This window comes from Amphiprion ocellaris, chromosome 15 (assembly GCF_022539595.1).
Source record: "Amphiprion ocellaris isolate individual 3 ecotype Okinawa chromosome 15, ASM2253959v1, whole genome shotgun sequence".
In the NCBI taxonomy this organism is placed as follows: Eukaryota; Metazoa; Chordata; class Actinopteri; family Pomacentridae; genus Amphiprion; species Amphiprion ocellaris.
This window is the reverse complement of record NC_072780.1, coordinates 30,988,845-31,006,316: the sequence shown is the minus strand read 5'-3', so window position 1 is coordinate 31,006,316 and position 17,472 is coordinate 30,988,845. Positions and strand designations below refer to the sequence as shown.

The following is a 17,472-nucleotide window of genomic DNA, read 5'->3' as shown; positions in this document are numbered from 1 at the left end:
CTATATTAGCTAAAGTTGCTCTGTATTAGACAAAGTTGCTCAAAAGTGAGTTAAAGTTGCTCTACATTATTTAAAGTTGCTCTATATTCGTTAAAGTTGCTCTAAATGAGTTAAAGTTGTTCTACATTAAAGTTGCTCCATATTATTTAACGTTGCTCCATAGTAGTTACAGTTGCTCAAAAACGAGTTAAAGTTGCTCTATATTAGCTAAAGTTGCTCTATATTAGATAGTTGCTCAAAAGTGAGTTAAAGTTGCTCTACATTATTTAAAGTTGCTCTATATTCGTTAAAGTTGCTCTATATTAGCTAAAGTTGCTCGAACATGAGTGAAAGCTGCTCAAGAATGAGGTAAAGTTGCTCTAAATGAGTTAAAGTTGCTCTATATTAGCTAAAGTTGCTCAAAAATGAATTAAAGTTGCTCAAGAATGACTTAAAGTTGCTCTATATTAGATAAAGTTGCTCAAAAGTGAATTAAAGTTGCTCTACATTATTTAAAGTTGCTCCATATTCGTTAAAGTTGCTCTAAATGAGTTAAAGTTGCTCTGTATTAATTAAAGACATTTCTAAGTGACCCCAAACTTCTGAACAGTAGTGTGTCTGAACAACAGGTGTTTTCTTTACATTTAACAGAATCCTCTTGTCTGGTTGCAGAAAAATCCAATTTCAAAATGTTTTTTCAGTTTCATTCATTTCTCAGGTCCAACATCCAGGAAACAAAAATGAACCAACTCTGCCATCTAGTGGCCACAAGAAGAACAAACAGACTTCTTTAAAGTGTGCAACAAACATTTAATGTAAACTAATGACATTTTGCATTAGGAAGCCTTGATAAATAAGTTAAAAATCTAACTACAGATCAGTTTTACACAGGTTACGATGATGTCAATGATACGTCGAGTTGCTTCATCGAGCGCTGCTACAGCTCTCGGATGGCATTTATTTAGCAAATTAGGAGTTTTATGACAATGTTGGACAAACTGATAAATCCGTAAATACAGTAAAAAGCCTAAATAACATCCCAGGAGTCGCCTGAATCCCGTTCCCATCTCAGTAGAAGCCCGAGTCCTGAGCAGCCCAGTTTGGAGTCTGAGATAAAAAACAAAAACAACAACAAAGAGAAGAAATACTGAAGCAATTTGTTCCAAATCAGAAATCTTCAAATTGAAAGCATCTCTCAGAAGGGCGGGCAAGATCAAAAAACATGCTCTGATGAAGTTATGAACCATTAATTTCCCATTTTGTTGCATTATAAATGAGTCAAATTAAAACCCTACTGTGTAAATAAACTCATTCAGCATGAAAAACTACAAACAAGATGAGTTTCTGTTCTAGTTAGGGGTCCAAAATTGCATAAAACTTAATAAAAATGCAAATAGATAAGAAAATCGTGGCCATAATTATGCCAAACTTGGGTGAAAGATAGATTATCAAAAAAAATAACATGTTTTTCCTGCACATATGTCAATCAAAATGCAGTGGGACTCAGGAAAATTGTACAATAAGAAAGGTGAATATTTCTATACTTGTCTTTAACTGCAAACCTAAACATTTATCACAGTACAATGTATAATTTCAACCAATATCAATAACTGACCATTTTGGAGGATTTCTTCAATAAAAAACTGAAGAAAAAAGGTTCAGTTTTATGCAACTTGCTTTGAATTTAACCACTTTAGTCTTTTAAACTCATCTCACAAGGGCAACCACCAACAGACGAGACGAGAGGCCAAAGCCAGAGACTTTAAAAAGTTGAGACTTACCACTTAAAGAATCCTTGAATAAAAATCTATGGGAGTCATTTCAAATCGACCAAAAAAAGTTGGTGGTACGACCTTAAAAAATGGTCTGCTTTGTAACTGCTGAACCAAAAACCATCCAGCTAATGGTGTCGTGTAAAAACATTTTAAAACCAGATTTTAGGGAAAAGTCACCAAGCTTTTCAAGCTGTTTTTGTACCAGATTTGACTGGTGGTTCGACACATGCAGCTTTTATGTCTTGAATTTACAGTTTTGACTCATTTATTAAGATGGAGGACTGATCTGGTTAGCTGCACATAACTAATAGGTGTTGAACGTGCATCTAGTTTGACGAGGTGAGCACAGACTAGCGCACCTCGGCAGACCTGCACAGGAAGATCAATGGAGGGTGAAGGGCATCAATTATCAAGAGATATGGAGTGGCTCAGGGTTTTTTATGCTATCGAACATTTTATGTGTTTTTTATGTCAGTTTTTACTTGGTACATTTAGGTGAAGCTATCGAAGACTCTTTTGATTGATTTTCTTACTGCTATTGTAGGAATGGACAATAAAACAATAGCAACACACATCAGTGAGAGGCTCTTCATCAATGGCAGTAAGAAAACTGCTCAATAGTTTCACTTACATGCATCAGATGCAAACTGGCATCAAAGCAGATCATGACAACTCCCTTCCTGGCTCATAAATAGTCTGTCTTATGTTGAAAAAGCAGCCCTCTTGAATTTCCCTCGGGATTACTAAAGTATCTATCTAAGTATCTATCTATCTATAGTCTAAGTAAGTATCTATCTATATATACATATATATAAATACATATATATTCTTTCCTGTTGAAGTGGTAAATTCAAAGCAAGGCAGTTACAGGGTTTCAGTAGATATCAACCAGTCAAATTTAATGCTTTTTAATGCCATTTTAATGCTATCCTGTAGAAATTTTAATTAAACTCAACAAATTGCACGGGTTTGTGTTTTTTTGGAGAAGATGATTTTTATATGAAAACTGTCCCTACATTTCACGATTTCTGAATCCAGAAACCACCCATTTTTGCTGGAATTTGCGTTTCCCCATTTCCCAGCTCTCCTCCACCTGGTCCAGCCTGCTGGCCACTTTAAAAATATGCAGTTTTTGGCCATTATACCCGACCTGCCGGAACAAGTAGCACAATGCTTCAGCATGTTTACGCAGATGCACATATCTCATGAATCGCACTCTACAATTATATATTATTATTGTCAAATATTTTCTTGAAAATTGCAGAAAGAATTTTTAATGCCACTGAGATGATTTTTAATGCCATTTAAGGCCTTCCCAAAATCAACTTAATGACTATGAATGCTTTTTAATGCCCTGCAGAAACCTTGTGTTAAATTCAAACAAAACCAGTTTGAGGTTTTTCTGCTGGTCTTCAAAAAAAATAAGTAATTAAAAGTGATCAATATTTAACAATATCGCTGGAAATTAAACATTCCATCAAGCTAAGACTTTTCAAAAATGGTATGCAGCCCAAAGCTAGCTAAAAAAGTGTCTATAGCCGATACATATTGGTATCATTTGATCACGCAACACTACATCAACATGTACAGTTGTGCTCATAAGTTCTGGCAGAATTAGTAAAATATGTAACATTCTTTCATGAAAATATGAATGATCATAGCAAATACAACTGTGTGATAATAAATTTAATCTTTAATGAAAGAAAAAACTTTTCCATGATCAAACGTTTAAAAAAAAAAAAAAAAAAAAGGACAGTATTTCACAAATTTTGCCATGGTATGTAAACTTATGAGCACAGCTGTAGCCCTTTAAGACAAGATAAACTTTATTAATATTACTGAGGAAATTTACAATTTAGTTCTGTATAAAATGATGACAGAAAAATGTCACAGCTGGACTAACAGTCACTATGTTGACTAGTTGTTGGTGAAACAGTGAGTTTTTGGCCTAACAACCAAAAAGAAACGCATAAAATCAAAAGACAAAACTCCTGCACCAATATATTCCTCCCTGAATAATAAACAGACTAAAAAGGTGAAACGTTAACCTTCCTCTACAAAGTTCAGCCCTCTGTTTACCTCGTTCCTGTTGCTATGGGCGACCCTCTTCTCAATGTTCATCGCCAACATCTGGCTGCGGAACGACAGGCTCTTGGTTTTCTCGATCACCTGCTGGTACGGCGACACGGCGTTGTTTCCCATCACAACGTGACCCTGAAAATAAAACAAAGTCACAGAATTAAAATGTTTCTCTTGCATCGCCTGCTTAATCCTGACAGGTCCGCTGTGATGTTTCCAGTTAATAAATTCACTGACCTAAGCTGTTCCTGCTCAAATTAGCAGTCGGGGCTATTAAAAAAAAAAAAAAAAAAAAGGCTCAGCAGCTCGAAGCTCATGTGGATCAGCAAACGTTGAAACTCACCAGCTTGGAGACGCTTAGATGGATCCTGCAGTTATTTAATAAACTCAGAGGAAATAATCCTAAACAACTGGAAGCAACAAACTAAATCTAAGCTCCTGTTAACGTTTTGTTAAAACCCAAATTATTGGTTGGTCTCAATGAACTGTTTTCAATGAAGGTAGTTTATTTTTATGGCCATTTCAGTTTGATAGAGTTGTGAATTTGTAGCACAAAGTAAGAAAAATATTTTTGTGACTTTTAGCAACTTTTTTGTCTTTGAAGTCATGTTTTTGGGACAATATTGGAGCTTAAATGTGGGAAAAGTCTTTTCCAAAACTTGAAACAGACTTGTGTTGTGACACAGAAACATAAGTAGGGTCTAAAATAGTAAAATTATCATCAAAAATCAAATCCAGTTAAACGTCGTCATCAACAGCATAAAATTCTTCATGCAGGCAAACATAACAAACCTCCACTGTTCTACTTCCCACAAGGTCAAAGAACTGGAATTTGTCAGTGTTTTGGTGCACATAAGTTGAAGTTAAAATCAAAGCTGTCTGATTCTGCACCACAAATGGAAACACAAAGTCTGAAAAAGTTCTAAACCTCCTTAAAGACACTCACATGGATCCTGCAGGTATTTAATAAACTCAGAGGAAATAGTCCTAAACAACTGGAAGCAACAAACTAAACTTCAGATCCTGTTAGCATTTTGCCAAAACCCAAATTATTGGTTGGTCTCAAACAGTTTTCAGCACAGCTGAAGTTTATTTTCATTGACATTTCAGTTCGTTAGAGATTGCAAATAGTAGCACAAAGTGAAAAAGAAAGAGATTTATTACTTACTTACTTACTACTTATTAATTACTTTGTCTTTTTTGTGATGTTTTTGGTCCATTATTGGAGCCGAAATATGGATAAAGTCTTCTGTAAATCACTTTACACAACTTGACCCAGACTTGTGTCATATAGGAACTTCAAATAAAATGTTGGTCGGGTCTAAAAAGAAAAAAAAACTGCTGTGTGGGACTGGATGGTCAAACTGAGACAAGAAAATGCTGATCAGTTTAATTCAAAAATGGAGAGCAAGCATAATTTTTCTGCCCTCTTTATGTCCTCATCAGGTAGCAGTTTCCTCTTTAATGTCACCATCAACAGCGTAAAATTCCTCATACAGGCAAACATAACAAACCTCCATTGTTTGACTTCCTACGAGGTCAAAGAACTGGAATCTGTCGCCGTTTTGGTGCACATAAGTTGAAGTTAAAATCAAAGCTGTCTGATTCTGCACTACAGTGGAAACACAAAGGGTGAAGCTGCAATTTGGTGTTTCAACGCAGGTAAAGTTTTTTTTTTTGACAATTCATTTCATCATAAATGTGAAATTGTCGCACAAAGTGAATGAGATTTAGCGTCTTTTAGCAACTTTCTTGTCTTTGTTGTGATGCTTTTGGGCCAATATTGGAGCCGAAATGTCAATAAAACCTTCTGTGAATCATTTTCCAAGACTTGAAGCAGACTTGCGTTGAGTTTAAAATGATACAGAAATGTTAATAGCATCCCAACTAGTAAAATCTGTTTAATCCTGACAGGTCCTCTGTGCTATTTTCCGTTAATAAATTCACTGACCTCAGCTGTGTTCCTGCTCAAATTAGCATTTTTTCCAAAAAGGCTCAGTGTGGATCATCGTTGAAACTCACCAGCTTGGAGTCGATCTTGGCGTCGAGTCTGGCGTTACGGATGAGGTTGACGATCCACCTCTCCGCCTCCTCAGGAGTCATGTTGAGCTTGTCTGCCAGCATGCTGCGTGGAGAGAGTGAGGCAGTAGTAGGGGGCATTTCGTTCAAGTAAATATCCTTCAGGGGGAATCCCAACACTTCAAAGTTTGCTTTTTTTTTTTTTTTTTTTTTACACATCGGTGAATATTCTTCAAAAAACTGGGACACGAGGAACATCTAAAACATGTGAGCTTTTTTGAGTTTTTATTTGTTCTAAAAGCAGCTGAATTTTAAAAATAAAGACACTGCTCAGTGTTTTGTATCCGTTTCAAAGCCGATGTACCTGATGCTGATGCACTGATGGATCCGACAAAAGGTCTCAAAGATGAAGAGACGGGCGTTTTCAATGAAGTCCTCGAGACAAGCCACTAAAAAGAAGTCATTCACAAGTACCTGAAGACAAAAAATTAACATTTTACAATAAGTTTACACATAAAGATCCGTCACAAGTGATCATATACAGAAAAGACAAGAATAATCAGGACTAAACGCTCTAAAATGAGCAAGTACAGTTTTCCCTCTTCCTAATATGAGGCACATTTCCAGTAAACACTGAGTTCATAGTAATTTAGCATACTTTTGCATGATAAATTATTGAAATTGAAAGAACTATGTGTTTTTCTATGCAGGTTAACGCTAATAAAATACCAAAGCTACAAACAAGGGAGATTTCTGTTACAGTTAGAGGACCAAAATTGCACATAACTGAATAAAATGTATATTTATATGAAAATCAGTGGTCACAATGACGTTAAACTAAGGAGAGACAGCAAATTATCTTAAAATAGAGTTCTGTATTAGGGCTATACATCACATATGGACAAAATGTTTCTAGAATTAGCAGTTATTTGCCTTCTGCCAAATATGAGGCAAATTTCCAGTAAACATGGTTAAAAGTAGCTTATCATATTTTTGCATAAATTATTTATATATAAAATTAAAGAAATATATTACTTTTTCGATGTAGATAAACTTTAATAAAGTACAAAAAAAACTAGAAACATTGTTGTAGTTAGAGGTTCACAATTGCATACAAATTAAGAAAAATGTATATTTATATGAAATTCAATGTTTACAATGATGTTAAACTGAGAGGAAAGATGGAAAATTATATAAAAATAGAGTTCTGTGTTAGAGTTATGCATACAGATTACTCAGGAGCCATCACATATAGAAAAGACAATAAAATCAGGACTAATCGCTCTTAAAATGAGTCAGTTAAAAGTAGCTTATCATATTTTTGTTTGATAAATGATTCAAATTTAAAGAAATATGTGTTTTTCTATGCAGATAAACACTAATAAAGCATAAAAAACTACAAACAAGGGACATTTCTGTTATAGCTAGATATCCAAAATTAAATACAACTTCATAAAAAAGTATACTTATATGAAAACCAGTGTTTACAATGATGTTAAACTGAGAGGAAAGATGGTAAATTATCCAGAAATAGAGTTCTGTATTTGGGTTATACATACATGATTATTCACCAGCCTTCATATATAGAAAAGACGTAAAAATCAGGACCAATCGCTCTTAAAATAGATGAGTTAAAAGTAGCTTAAGATCAGATTTTTGCATGCAAATGCTTCAAACTAAAATCATATTAGTTTTTCTATGCAGACAAACTAATAAAGTACAAAAAACTACAAACAATGACATTTCTGTTATAGTTAGATGCCCAAAATGGCATACAACTTAATAAAAATTTATATTTAGATGAAAATCAGTATGTACAATGATGTTAAACTTAGAGGAAAGATGGCAAATTATGTAAAAAATAGATTTCTGCATTACAGTTATACATAAGGATTATTCACAAGCCATCATGTAGTGTAAAAGACATAAAAATCAGGATTAAATGTTCCTAGAATTATCAATTATTGTATTCTTCCAAATATGAGGCATATATTCTAGTAAACACAGTCAGTTAATAGCAGTTTACATCATATTTTTGCATGATAAATGATTTAAATGAAAATCATATTGGCTTTTTATATGCAGATAAACACTAATAAAGTATAAAAAAATTACAAACAATGACTTAAGTTAATGTTATAATCAAAGCTGTCTGATTCTGCACCAAAGGCTGAAACTGCCAATCAAGGCACAAAAAGTTCTATACTCACAACTTTTACTCGAAAACAAACCACAAACAACAAAACAAACACTCTGTGCGATGATGTTTACGCAGTAATTAAGACAAGTTGTGGGTCTCTGGAGGAAAATTTGGAAAAACAAGTAACTTTTAACCCCCGATCGTTAAAACCCTGCAGGATCCATGACAACAGACCAATTTAATGAACTTTCTTCATTCGTCCGTCATCGTGCTCACACTCCATGTCTGACAGCATAGTTGAGGACTTTGCAGGCGCTGCATAATTTATACAAGAGGGGTTAAAAGCCAATTGATGAGAGTGCTTGGAGAGCGCGCAAAGTGGTCCCCAAGCACGACTACAAAACCGAAGTCGAGAGTTTCTGAAGAGGAGGCAACCGAGTCCCAAATCTGACAGCTGTTCTGCTTTGAAAGTCAAACTGAATAAAAGCAAGAGCCGGCAAATCAGGGCAGACATGGATTTGCTGGTGGCTGAATAGCTGCAAAGTTAAATGCCTGGGACTCAGGAGATCAGAACACCACGGCAGAGGGGGAGCTTCGCATTAGCCATCAGTCCCAGGAGACGGCTCACTTCTATGGGGGTGATTTAGGCCTGTGGCACCGTGACAAACAGACGAAAACTCTGGGAGAAACTTCCTTACCGACTCGCACTCCCTCAGCTTCTTTTGGGCACTGTCGAAGTCAAAGTTGACGTAGAGACACTCGACGAACTCTGTGATGGGGTCCTTGTAAGTGTACGACTCCTACGAGACCAAAGGAAGAAGCTGTGATTCATGATTGAGGAACATTAGACAAAAAAAAAAAAAAAGTCCTATTAACTTGTTTTGGTCGTACCTGTTGAATGACTTTCACCAAGTCCTTGAGCACTTGCCGACGCTTCCGTACGTCTTTATTGGTGATGACTGCGGTTGTAAGGTATCGCAGGATGTGTGGGCACATTGTCTGGATGGCATTCAGGTACCTGAAAAACACAAACGAAAACTGGGTGTCATCCGCACTTTCATTTCAAGAAATACAACGCATTGAATATGACATTCAGGGGAAGAGAATAATACAACAGCGAGGCGGCCTTCCAGCTATAGAGGCCTTTCAATAGAAGGTTCAATGGTTGAAAAAGTCAAAAGAAACGAGTCGTGTTCTTCAGCCAAGAAAGAATTCAATACAACCTCTGGATGGCAGTAAGACATTCTTTGTATTGTGTCGTGGAGATGAGGGTAGCTCACTGAGGCTGGTAGAGGAAGAGCTCGATGATGTTGTCCCGGCCTTTGGGATGGTTAAAAAACACGAAGAGGGACCAGTGGATGAGCCAGGTCCTCTGCTGGAGCGACTGGAGAGGAGAGCTCACCGACTGGAAGGAGAGAGGATGTGGAACGTATAAAACACAGGAAGGACCAGGGCTGCAGCTATCGATTATTTTAGTAATCGAGTTTTCTAATGATTATTCTGGAGATTAATCGAGTAATCGGATTCCGCGCTTGGCATGCGTGTTAAGAGCATCAAAAGTGGGAGTGCAACAGAAATAACCGTCCTGGTGGAACACGGGCGGACATCTGCGGTGTACTGTACATATATAGCAGTGGTTCCCAACCTGGGGTCCGCGCCCCCCCAGGGCTGGCGCCAGAGATCTGAGGGGGGTGGCGAAGCTTTGTCTGCTCTGAGGCTGTGATGTTATAAAAAATAGATTTTTACATTCTGGATAAAATCAGAGTAACAGACTCACTGTAACATCACAAGTCTACCTATAAAACATTTTAAAACACATTTATTTGGTCTTTCTTCAAAAATCCTTTGCTGCTTCGATGGCCACACCTCCTTGATCTTTCAACTTCTCTCCACGCTTTCTTCAGGTTGGCTCCAGTTCATCTCGATTCATTAGTTTGTGTGCAGTTAGAAAATTACTGACGGAAACGGTGTCTGAAAAATGCAAAACGGGTGAAGATTCATCAGTACCTAAAAACTCCGGCTATACCTCGAGAGTTACCTTAAATTTGGTTTTATTAAAGGACAAGACAGAATTATGTTATTTGTGGTGAAATGCTCGCAAATGACAGCATGAATCCAGCGAATTACGGAGACGTCAGGAAACAAAACAGTTTGGTAAAGTCGGATAGACATTCACAAATTCGGGCTTCTAGCATCAATAACTCATTAAATATGTGTTGTCTAAACATAAATGATGTCTCTTTTCCATCGTTGTAAGGTAGACAATATGTTACATGCCCAGTTAAATCAAAAGTAGCTGTCTTTGAAGCTGCAGAAATAACATTGGTGTCTATGAGCAGCCGGCTGTGAGACGAGTGAACAGGGATCGTCTGCAAAATGCAAAACCGCTGCAAACAGCGAAGAAACACAAATATTCAACAAATTTACTTCTTGTTTTCAATAAATTACTTTTTCAAAGTGCTTTTTGTCTCACTCCCCCTTCTTGTTTTTGCATATTGTAGCTCTACTTAAAACCTCATTAAGATCCAAATGTGCAAAAGGTAAATTCTAGCTATTTTTCAACTGGTCTTAAGATTTAATAGACATGATGCATTTATTCCAAAATTCAACTTTCTGGGGAAACATTTCAATCTCTGAGACGCCAAACTCAGGACAAGTGAGCAGAACCTGATGTTTAAATCACTGTGTGTGTCACAGATTCAAAATCTGTAATGTCACTATTTGCATTTCTGGACTAATGTGATGTAAAAACCTGAAAAGTACCAGAATTAGAGGCTAAAACAAGACCCGGAATGTTGCTTTTTCTTGTGCAAGTTGCCAAGATGATGATGATGTGCAGGTTGCTAATGCTGTGCTCAAGAACAGTCGGGAAGCTAGTTATTGCTGCCTGCATCTTAGTCGAAGTCTTCAAGCTTTACCTAAAATTTTAAAAAAGCAAGAGCAATACAGTGGTATTGTACATACACTATATTGCCAAAAGTATTCGCTCACCTGCCTTGACTCGCATATGAACCTAAGTAACATCCCATTCCTAATCCATAGGGTTCAATATGACATCGGTCCACCCTTTGCAGCTATAACAGCTTCAACTCTTCTGGGAAGGCTGTCCACAAGGTTTAGGAGTGTGTTTATGGGAATTTTTGACCATTCTTCCAGAAGCACATTTGTGAGGTCACACAGTGATGTTGGACCAGAAGGTCTGGCTCTCAGTCTCTGCTCTAATTCATCCCAAAGGTGTTCTATGGGGTTGAGGTCAGGACTCTGTGCAGGCCAGTCAAGTTCATCCACACCAGACTCTGTCATCCATGTCTTTATGGACCTTGCTTTGTGCACTGGTGCACAGTCATGTTGGAAGAGGAAGCACCAGCTCCAAACTGTTCCCACAAAGTTGGGAGCATGGAATTGTCCAAAATGTCTTGGTATGCTGAAGCATTCAGAGTTCCTTTCACTGGAACTAAGGGGCCAAGCCCAGCTCCTGAAAAACAAGCCCACACCATAATCCCCCCTCCACCAAACTTTACACTTGGCACAATGTAGTCCAACAAGTATGGTTCTACTGGCAACCACCAAACCCAGACTGGTCCATCAGATTGCCAGATGGAGAAGCGTGATTGGTCACTCCAGAGAAGGCGTCTCCACTGCTCTAGAGTCCAGTGGTGGCTGCTTTACACCACTGCATCCCACGCTTTGCATTGCACTTGGTGATGTATGGCTTGGATGTAGCTGGTCAGCCATGGAAACCCATTCCATGAAGCTCTCTGCTGAAGCACTGTTCTTGAGCTAATCTGAAGGCCACATGAAGTTTGAAGGTCTGTAGTGATTGACTCTGCAGAAAGTTGGCCACCTCTTGGCACTATGCTCCTCAGCATCCACTGACCCCGCTCCATCAGTTTACGTGTCCTACCACTTGGTGGCTGAGTTGCTGTCGTTCCCACACACTTCCACTTTCTTATAATACAGCTGACAGTTGACTGTGGAATATTTAGGAGTGAGGAAATGTCACGACTGGATTTGTTGCACAGGTGGCATCCTATCACAGTTTCACACTGGAATTCACTGAGCTCCTGAGAGCGACCCATTCTTTCACAAATGTTTGTAACAGCAGTCTGCAGCCTAGGTGTTTGATTTTATACACCTGTGGCCATGGAAGTTATTGGAACACCTGATTCTGATTATTTGGATGGGTGAGTGAATACTGTTGGCAATATAGTGTATATAATATAGTACAGGGGTATTGTACATATAGTATAGTACAGGTGTATTCAACTAAAACTAAAGCCATGGGAATCCCACATGTATTTAGTGATGCAGAAATCCCATAAATCTGTTTTTATGTTTGGCCCGTTTAAACTGCTGCTGCTGCTGCTGCAGCTGATAGAACACAAATAAGAAAACTGATCAGTTTAGTATTGATTACAGAGAATATTCAATCAGTAACTTTAGTTTCACTTTGATTTGGCCCCAAATTAAAATGATTTCCTTCATTATGAGACAGTATCAGACCTACATTCACTTCAATACAATATCATGTTTGAATAAATTAAGTTTGATAGTTTTATTGTGCAGCTGTCTGTTTTTCAATAATCAGCTGCATTGATCGATTAAATAAATACATTAACACACGTTTAACAGTTTTCTACCAGCATTCCTTTCTTATATCATTTCCAATACCAGCTTTTTATCATCAGAATGTTTTATATTTCTCATTGTTCTCCATTAAAACAACCTGTTGACTGAAGCAGTGGAACACCATGGGTTCATTTTGTGCAGAAAACGAGTCAAATGATCGTTAAACGCTCCTGTTTGTTGGACAAGTTTGAAGCAGAAAGTGTGAGTGAACAAAGAAAGCTGAAAACCACCTTCATACCTGTTAACTCTGACTGAGGTTTTAGTTTTTGTCACACAAAGAAAGTCTGACTATGTTAAACTGTCTTCATAGTTCAGCCTCTGATCTGATAAACGCCGTCAACACTAGAAAAACTGCACCGGTTAAAATAGAAGCAGCCCGGCCAAATTTAAAATCCCCATATAATTTATTAATTATAGATCCATACAGGATGAAGTCTGGTTCCAGACCAGTTAGTGACCTGGGGTCTAGTATGTAGTGGATTAAACGAAGACTTAGAGAAAACAACATGGACTTTATCAGTCAGAGAATCTAACATGCAGATTTGTTTTCTTACGTTGTTGTCGATAGTCTCCCTCAGACGGGTCAGATCCTCCATGGCTGCTTCCCAGTTCTGCATCAGGATCTCAGAAGCCAGTTTTCCCCACAGAGAACTCAAAGCATTTCTGTCTGTTGAAGGAACCTGAGTGGAGCAGCAACAATCTCAGTATATCACCATCAAAACAGATCTTTTACTGGTTATGTATAAACGTATGGTTACTTACCAACACACGGAAGAAGTAGAGGTACTCTGCAGCCCCGGAGTAGTTACCGCACTCATACTGGAACTTGGCGTACCTGTACAGAGTGTCCAGGTATTCTTGACGAAACTACAGAGTAAAAACACAGATCATATATACTTAAACCACATTGAAAAAGGTTTTCAATCGAAAAATTACATGGACACAATGACTTCCCCTGAGAAGTTCTCTATTACTGTCTCTGTTTTAACTGGTAAAAAGGACATCGCTAAAAGGCAAATTATTAAGGTTATAATGAAATGTTATTCAAAGTCTACAGCCCTGAAACACAGCCACAGTAATTCTGTGTTTTTCAAACTGCCAGTGCTTTTGCTTTTTTTCCTCCACAAAAAAAAAAACGCTAACTGGGAGAGGCTGCGAGGCATGAGACTGATTGAGAATGTGCCAGCATCTTTTCATCTTTTAGACAAAACAAAGCTAACGAGTCCCTTCTGTTGACACATAATGTGAACAATGTTGTTTTATACCGACTAATCAGCGACAAGAAGAAGCCTAATTTAACTGTATATTAGCTACACGACGTAAAACGAAGTAAACATCAACCAAAAAGTTACGAGCAGTTTCTCTGATTATCAAGTAACGAGCACGTCAGTGGGTGTTTTTTGGATGTTTTCAGATTCACAGGATTTGGATAACAGTCCTGCTGGCTCACTGTGGCAGCTGGTTGTTATGGAAACAAAAGCATGACACACTTTGAGCTTAAAATTCAAAGTATCTTTCACATAGTAAGAAACATGACGTGTATACGGCACTAATATTTAAAAACTTACGTTGTGTTTTTCTGACAGATAGTCAAAGAGCATCCTCCCATCCCTGAGAAAAATGAAAGATCAATACATGTCAAGCAGCCAGATGATTCTTTTATAGTCCACAGAAATAGTTTCACAAGCACCAGAACGACAGAAAAGAATGACAAGGGCATCTGAAAGAGAGGCGAGTCGTTCACAAGCTTATCTGACCTTGTGGATTGCATCTGCCGAGTGGTTTCTGGGTCTTCAAACATCTTGACAATCGGCTCCGTCTCTGACTGGAGCTGCTTCAGTTGGGCCACAACGGTACTTCTCTTCTCCCTCAAGGCTGCAGCAGAACGTTAGTTCTTATTAAACAAAGTTAAGGCTCAAGTTAAGTCAGCCGGTAACACCAGCACTTTAATATTTACTCTGAATTAACAGCAGTTGACAGCAAAGTATACGTAAAATATTTTCTCACAGACATTTCTCGGATGTTTTTTTGTAAAGTAATCAAGTACTTTCCAGAAGATGTTATGTGATCTCCTTGATCTAAACTGTAAGAGTGGTTGGTCAATGTTTGAAAATCACAGGAAGTGAGGCGACATGGCAGAAAGTTGATTATTTTTCTTCTTTGCCTTCCTTGATGTGACTCTATACATGACTGAAATCTGCTTCCACTTACAACACAAGTTAGAAAATTGGTTAAAACACCCAATGAATAATTATAATTAAAATAAGGAGTTTCTACACTCTACACCTGCACCAACGTTGACACTGAAAATCATATTTCTAACTGATGCATGGTTTGTTCTCGTTTTTTTAGCTCCAGACATTTGATAGCTTCACAGTTCCAAAAAATGATGGTAGCAGCAGAGTCCGACAGTTTAGTGTGAAAGTTTCCAAACATTCAAGGCTTCAAAAGAATGATAGTACTTCAAATAATCATAGAATAAAAAGGTGGTTTGTAAACTGTATAGAGCTTTGATGATTGACCACAGCAGCACAGCATAACGCACCAACAGAACAGAAAACACAGGAGCTATTCAGCACAGTCTTCTGTCCTACTCACACATAATGTAATTTATAAAAGGTCAAGTTCCCCAGATGTTCTAGTTTTTTTTCTGTTCCTGTTGTCAGAAGACAGAACAAGGATGAAATAGTTACTGAGACGTGGCTCATTACGGCTACATGTTAACCAGCAGTTATGCCTAAAATCCTGATTTTATAAGCACGACATTGTCTGACAAACAGATAAATGTACAGCTACTATCAAAGAGGGAGAAGGACTACGCAAAAGTTGAAAAGAAGTTGCTATAGCTGGTTTGTTGTTGTAAAATATCCATGTTGCATGTTGTGTAATCTAAAAAAACAAACTCTTTTCCTTTTTTTAAAAAAAAGAAGCTTAAGCAAAGTTAGAGCTGCACTACCACCCTAAACAATAAGCCCTTTTTTCCTCAATTTATTTTGATCATGTTAAAGTGCCAGTTTAATCCTAGTTTTACACCTTTGAAAAGATAAACCTTCGTTTATATTTTCTTTGCTGCATCACACAATGACATACAGTGTATCAGCATAAAGCGAACTCAGACTAATCTGTAACTCAAGTCAATTAATCTTTGAGATGAGTAGACTAATTTGCATGAAGTTCGATAGATTAATCAATCAAAAAACAGTTGACTGTGGCACCCCTAGAACACTGTTTATCTCCAAGAGGCATTTTCACTTGTATTGTTAGAAGTCTGAATACTTTAATAAAACTAAATGCCTGTGTGATAAAGCTGCATTTATTTTATCAGAATAAATTGATAAATCTGGGTTTTCTTACAGTGTGGGATATCCTTGTCCGGGTACAGGTTTTTGTACACATCCATGGCGAAATCCACCATGTTTGTGTCACTGAGGAGGTCCAGCTTCCCCTGGAGGAGTTCCTTCTCATTATAAATCTGCGACAACACACACATAGCATATATGTCATTCGTTATCCTTGTCGTGAAAGTGGTACAATAACTGCACACAAACTACTGAGTAACAGCAGTGCAATAGATAAATAATGCCGCTAGTCCCATCAGGAAGTTGTAACTGCTGCTATTAATCCTGCGCGGTGGCTACAGCTGCTAAGCTACATACGCTCGGTGACGCTGATAAGACGTTAGTTAACTAAACCTTAAAACTACACACGTTTACATGATTCATTGACTGTTACTACAATTGCTGTTACAGCAACTCCCCAGTTATAAAAAATAAAATATACACATAGGTAGTGAATTATTAGCTAGCATCAGCTGCTAGTTTACGGGCTACTAACGTGACTGCCAGCCGGTTAGCCTGCTGGGAAGTATCGAGGCTCGCTACCATGTTTGGACCGTAAAAAAAAACCCGCTAATAAACGGCTAGAGCATACTTCGATGCTATGCGACACAAAAATGACTTTACCTCTTTCACGGACAGGAATTCCAACAGAGGAAAAACCAAATGCCGGTCCAAAAAATGTGCTATTTTGGTGGTGAGATCGTACTCCGCCATCTTTGCTGGCTTCAAACTGAAACTTTATTGATGCACAGTGGAGGATGCGTAACCTAGTAACGGCAATACGTCATTTCCCCGCAGCGTTTCACTTTCGCGGAATTCCGTTTTTTCAATATTTATTTAAAGAAATAAATTACATGTGCGTTTTAAACCTTTCTTAATAACTCAAATGTCTATTTTATGTTGTTTAACTTTGGTAATAGTTGTTAATACTAAATAACATACATAAGTAAATAGGTAAATATATAAATATCCCTATGAACCCAATTAATACTTTAAATAAGAAATTTTCCAAAAGATAATTTAAATTATTTCAGGTGATTTTAACTTCCCAATGCTACATTTATACATGTATTTGTTCCACGATTTATTTCACAGCAATATTTATTTATTTCAGACAGATATTTATATTATTATATTATTTATTTATTTGTGTAGCTATTTATTTATCTAATGCTAAAGTCACATTCTATAGACACAATCTGATGTAAAAAAAATCCCAACAAGTTATTAAACAGTAAATTATGCGACCCAAAAGCTTTCTCTATAAAATGGTTTTGTCATATTTTTTCTCTTTGTTGTCTTTTATTGTCTGCATATTTATTAATATACATTATTTATTTATTTTATTTTATAAATTAAAAAATGATATGTCCATAAAACAATCTGAAGGTGATTAACATGAGAAAATGGTTTCCAGGTTTGACATCTCAGATTATTCCACATATCTGAGTAGTTTAATGGGAAGTGACGTGCTGTCATACTATATTTATTCATTCCTCCTCAAATTCTGATC

At 37.2% G+C, this 17,472-nt stretch overlaps 1 protein-coding gene across 1 annotated transcript; it reads right to left on the bottom strand.

Moving 5' to 3' along the window:
- Positions 1–765: 765 nt before the first annotated feature.
- On the bottom strand, positions 766–16,719 carry eif3eb (eukaryotic translation initiation factor 3, subunit E, b). The gene is made up of 13 exons (XM_023270920.3): positions 16,584–16,719; positions 15,976–16,093; positions 14,379–14,496; positions 14,190–14,232; positions 13,384–13,488; positions 13,176–13,301; positions 9,273–9,397; positions 8,884–9,010; positions 8,691–8,792; positions 6,217–6,326; positions 5,856–5,958; positions 3,834–3,968; positions 766–1,086 (listed from the first exon to the last, which is right to left on the bottom strand). The coding sequence occupies exons 1-13, from the start codon at positions 16,671–16,673 to the stop codon at positions 1,048–1,050; spliced, it is 1,341 nt and encodes a 446-aa protein (XP_023126688.1). The 5' UTR covers positions 16,674–16,719; the 3' UTR covers positions 766–1,047.
- Between the last annotated feature and the right edge of the window lie 753 nt (positions 16,720–17,472).

Coding starts and splice junctions, on each gene's coding strand:
- eif3eb (XM_023270920.3), bottom strand. CDS start 16,673: ATGGCGGAGTACGATCTCACCACCAAAATAGCACATTTTTTGGACCGG. Junction 14,497..15,975: donor GGACAAGGATATCCCACACT/GTAAGAAAACCC, acceptor GTTCTGCTGCAG/CCTTGAGGGAGAAGAGAAGT. Junction 5,959..6,216: donor CATCAGTGCATCAGCATCAG/GTACATCGGCTT, acceptor CTCTCCACGCAG/CATGCTGGCAGACAAGCTCA.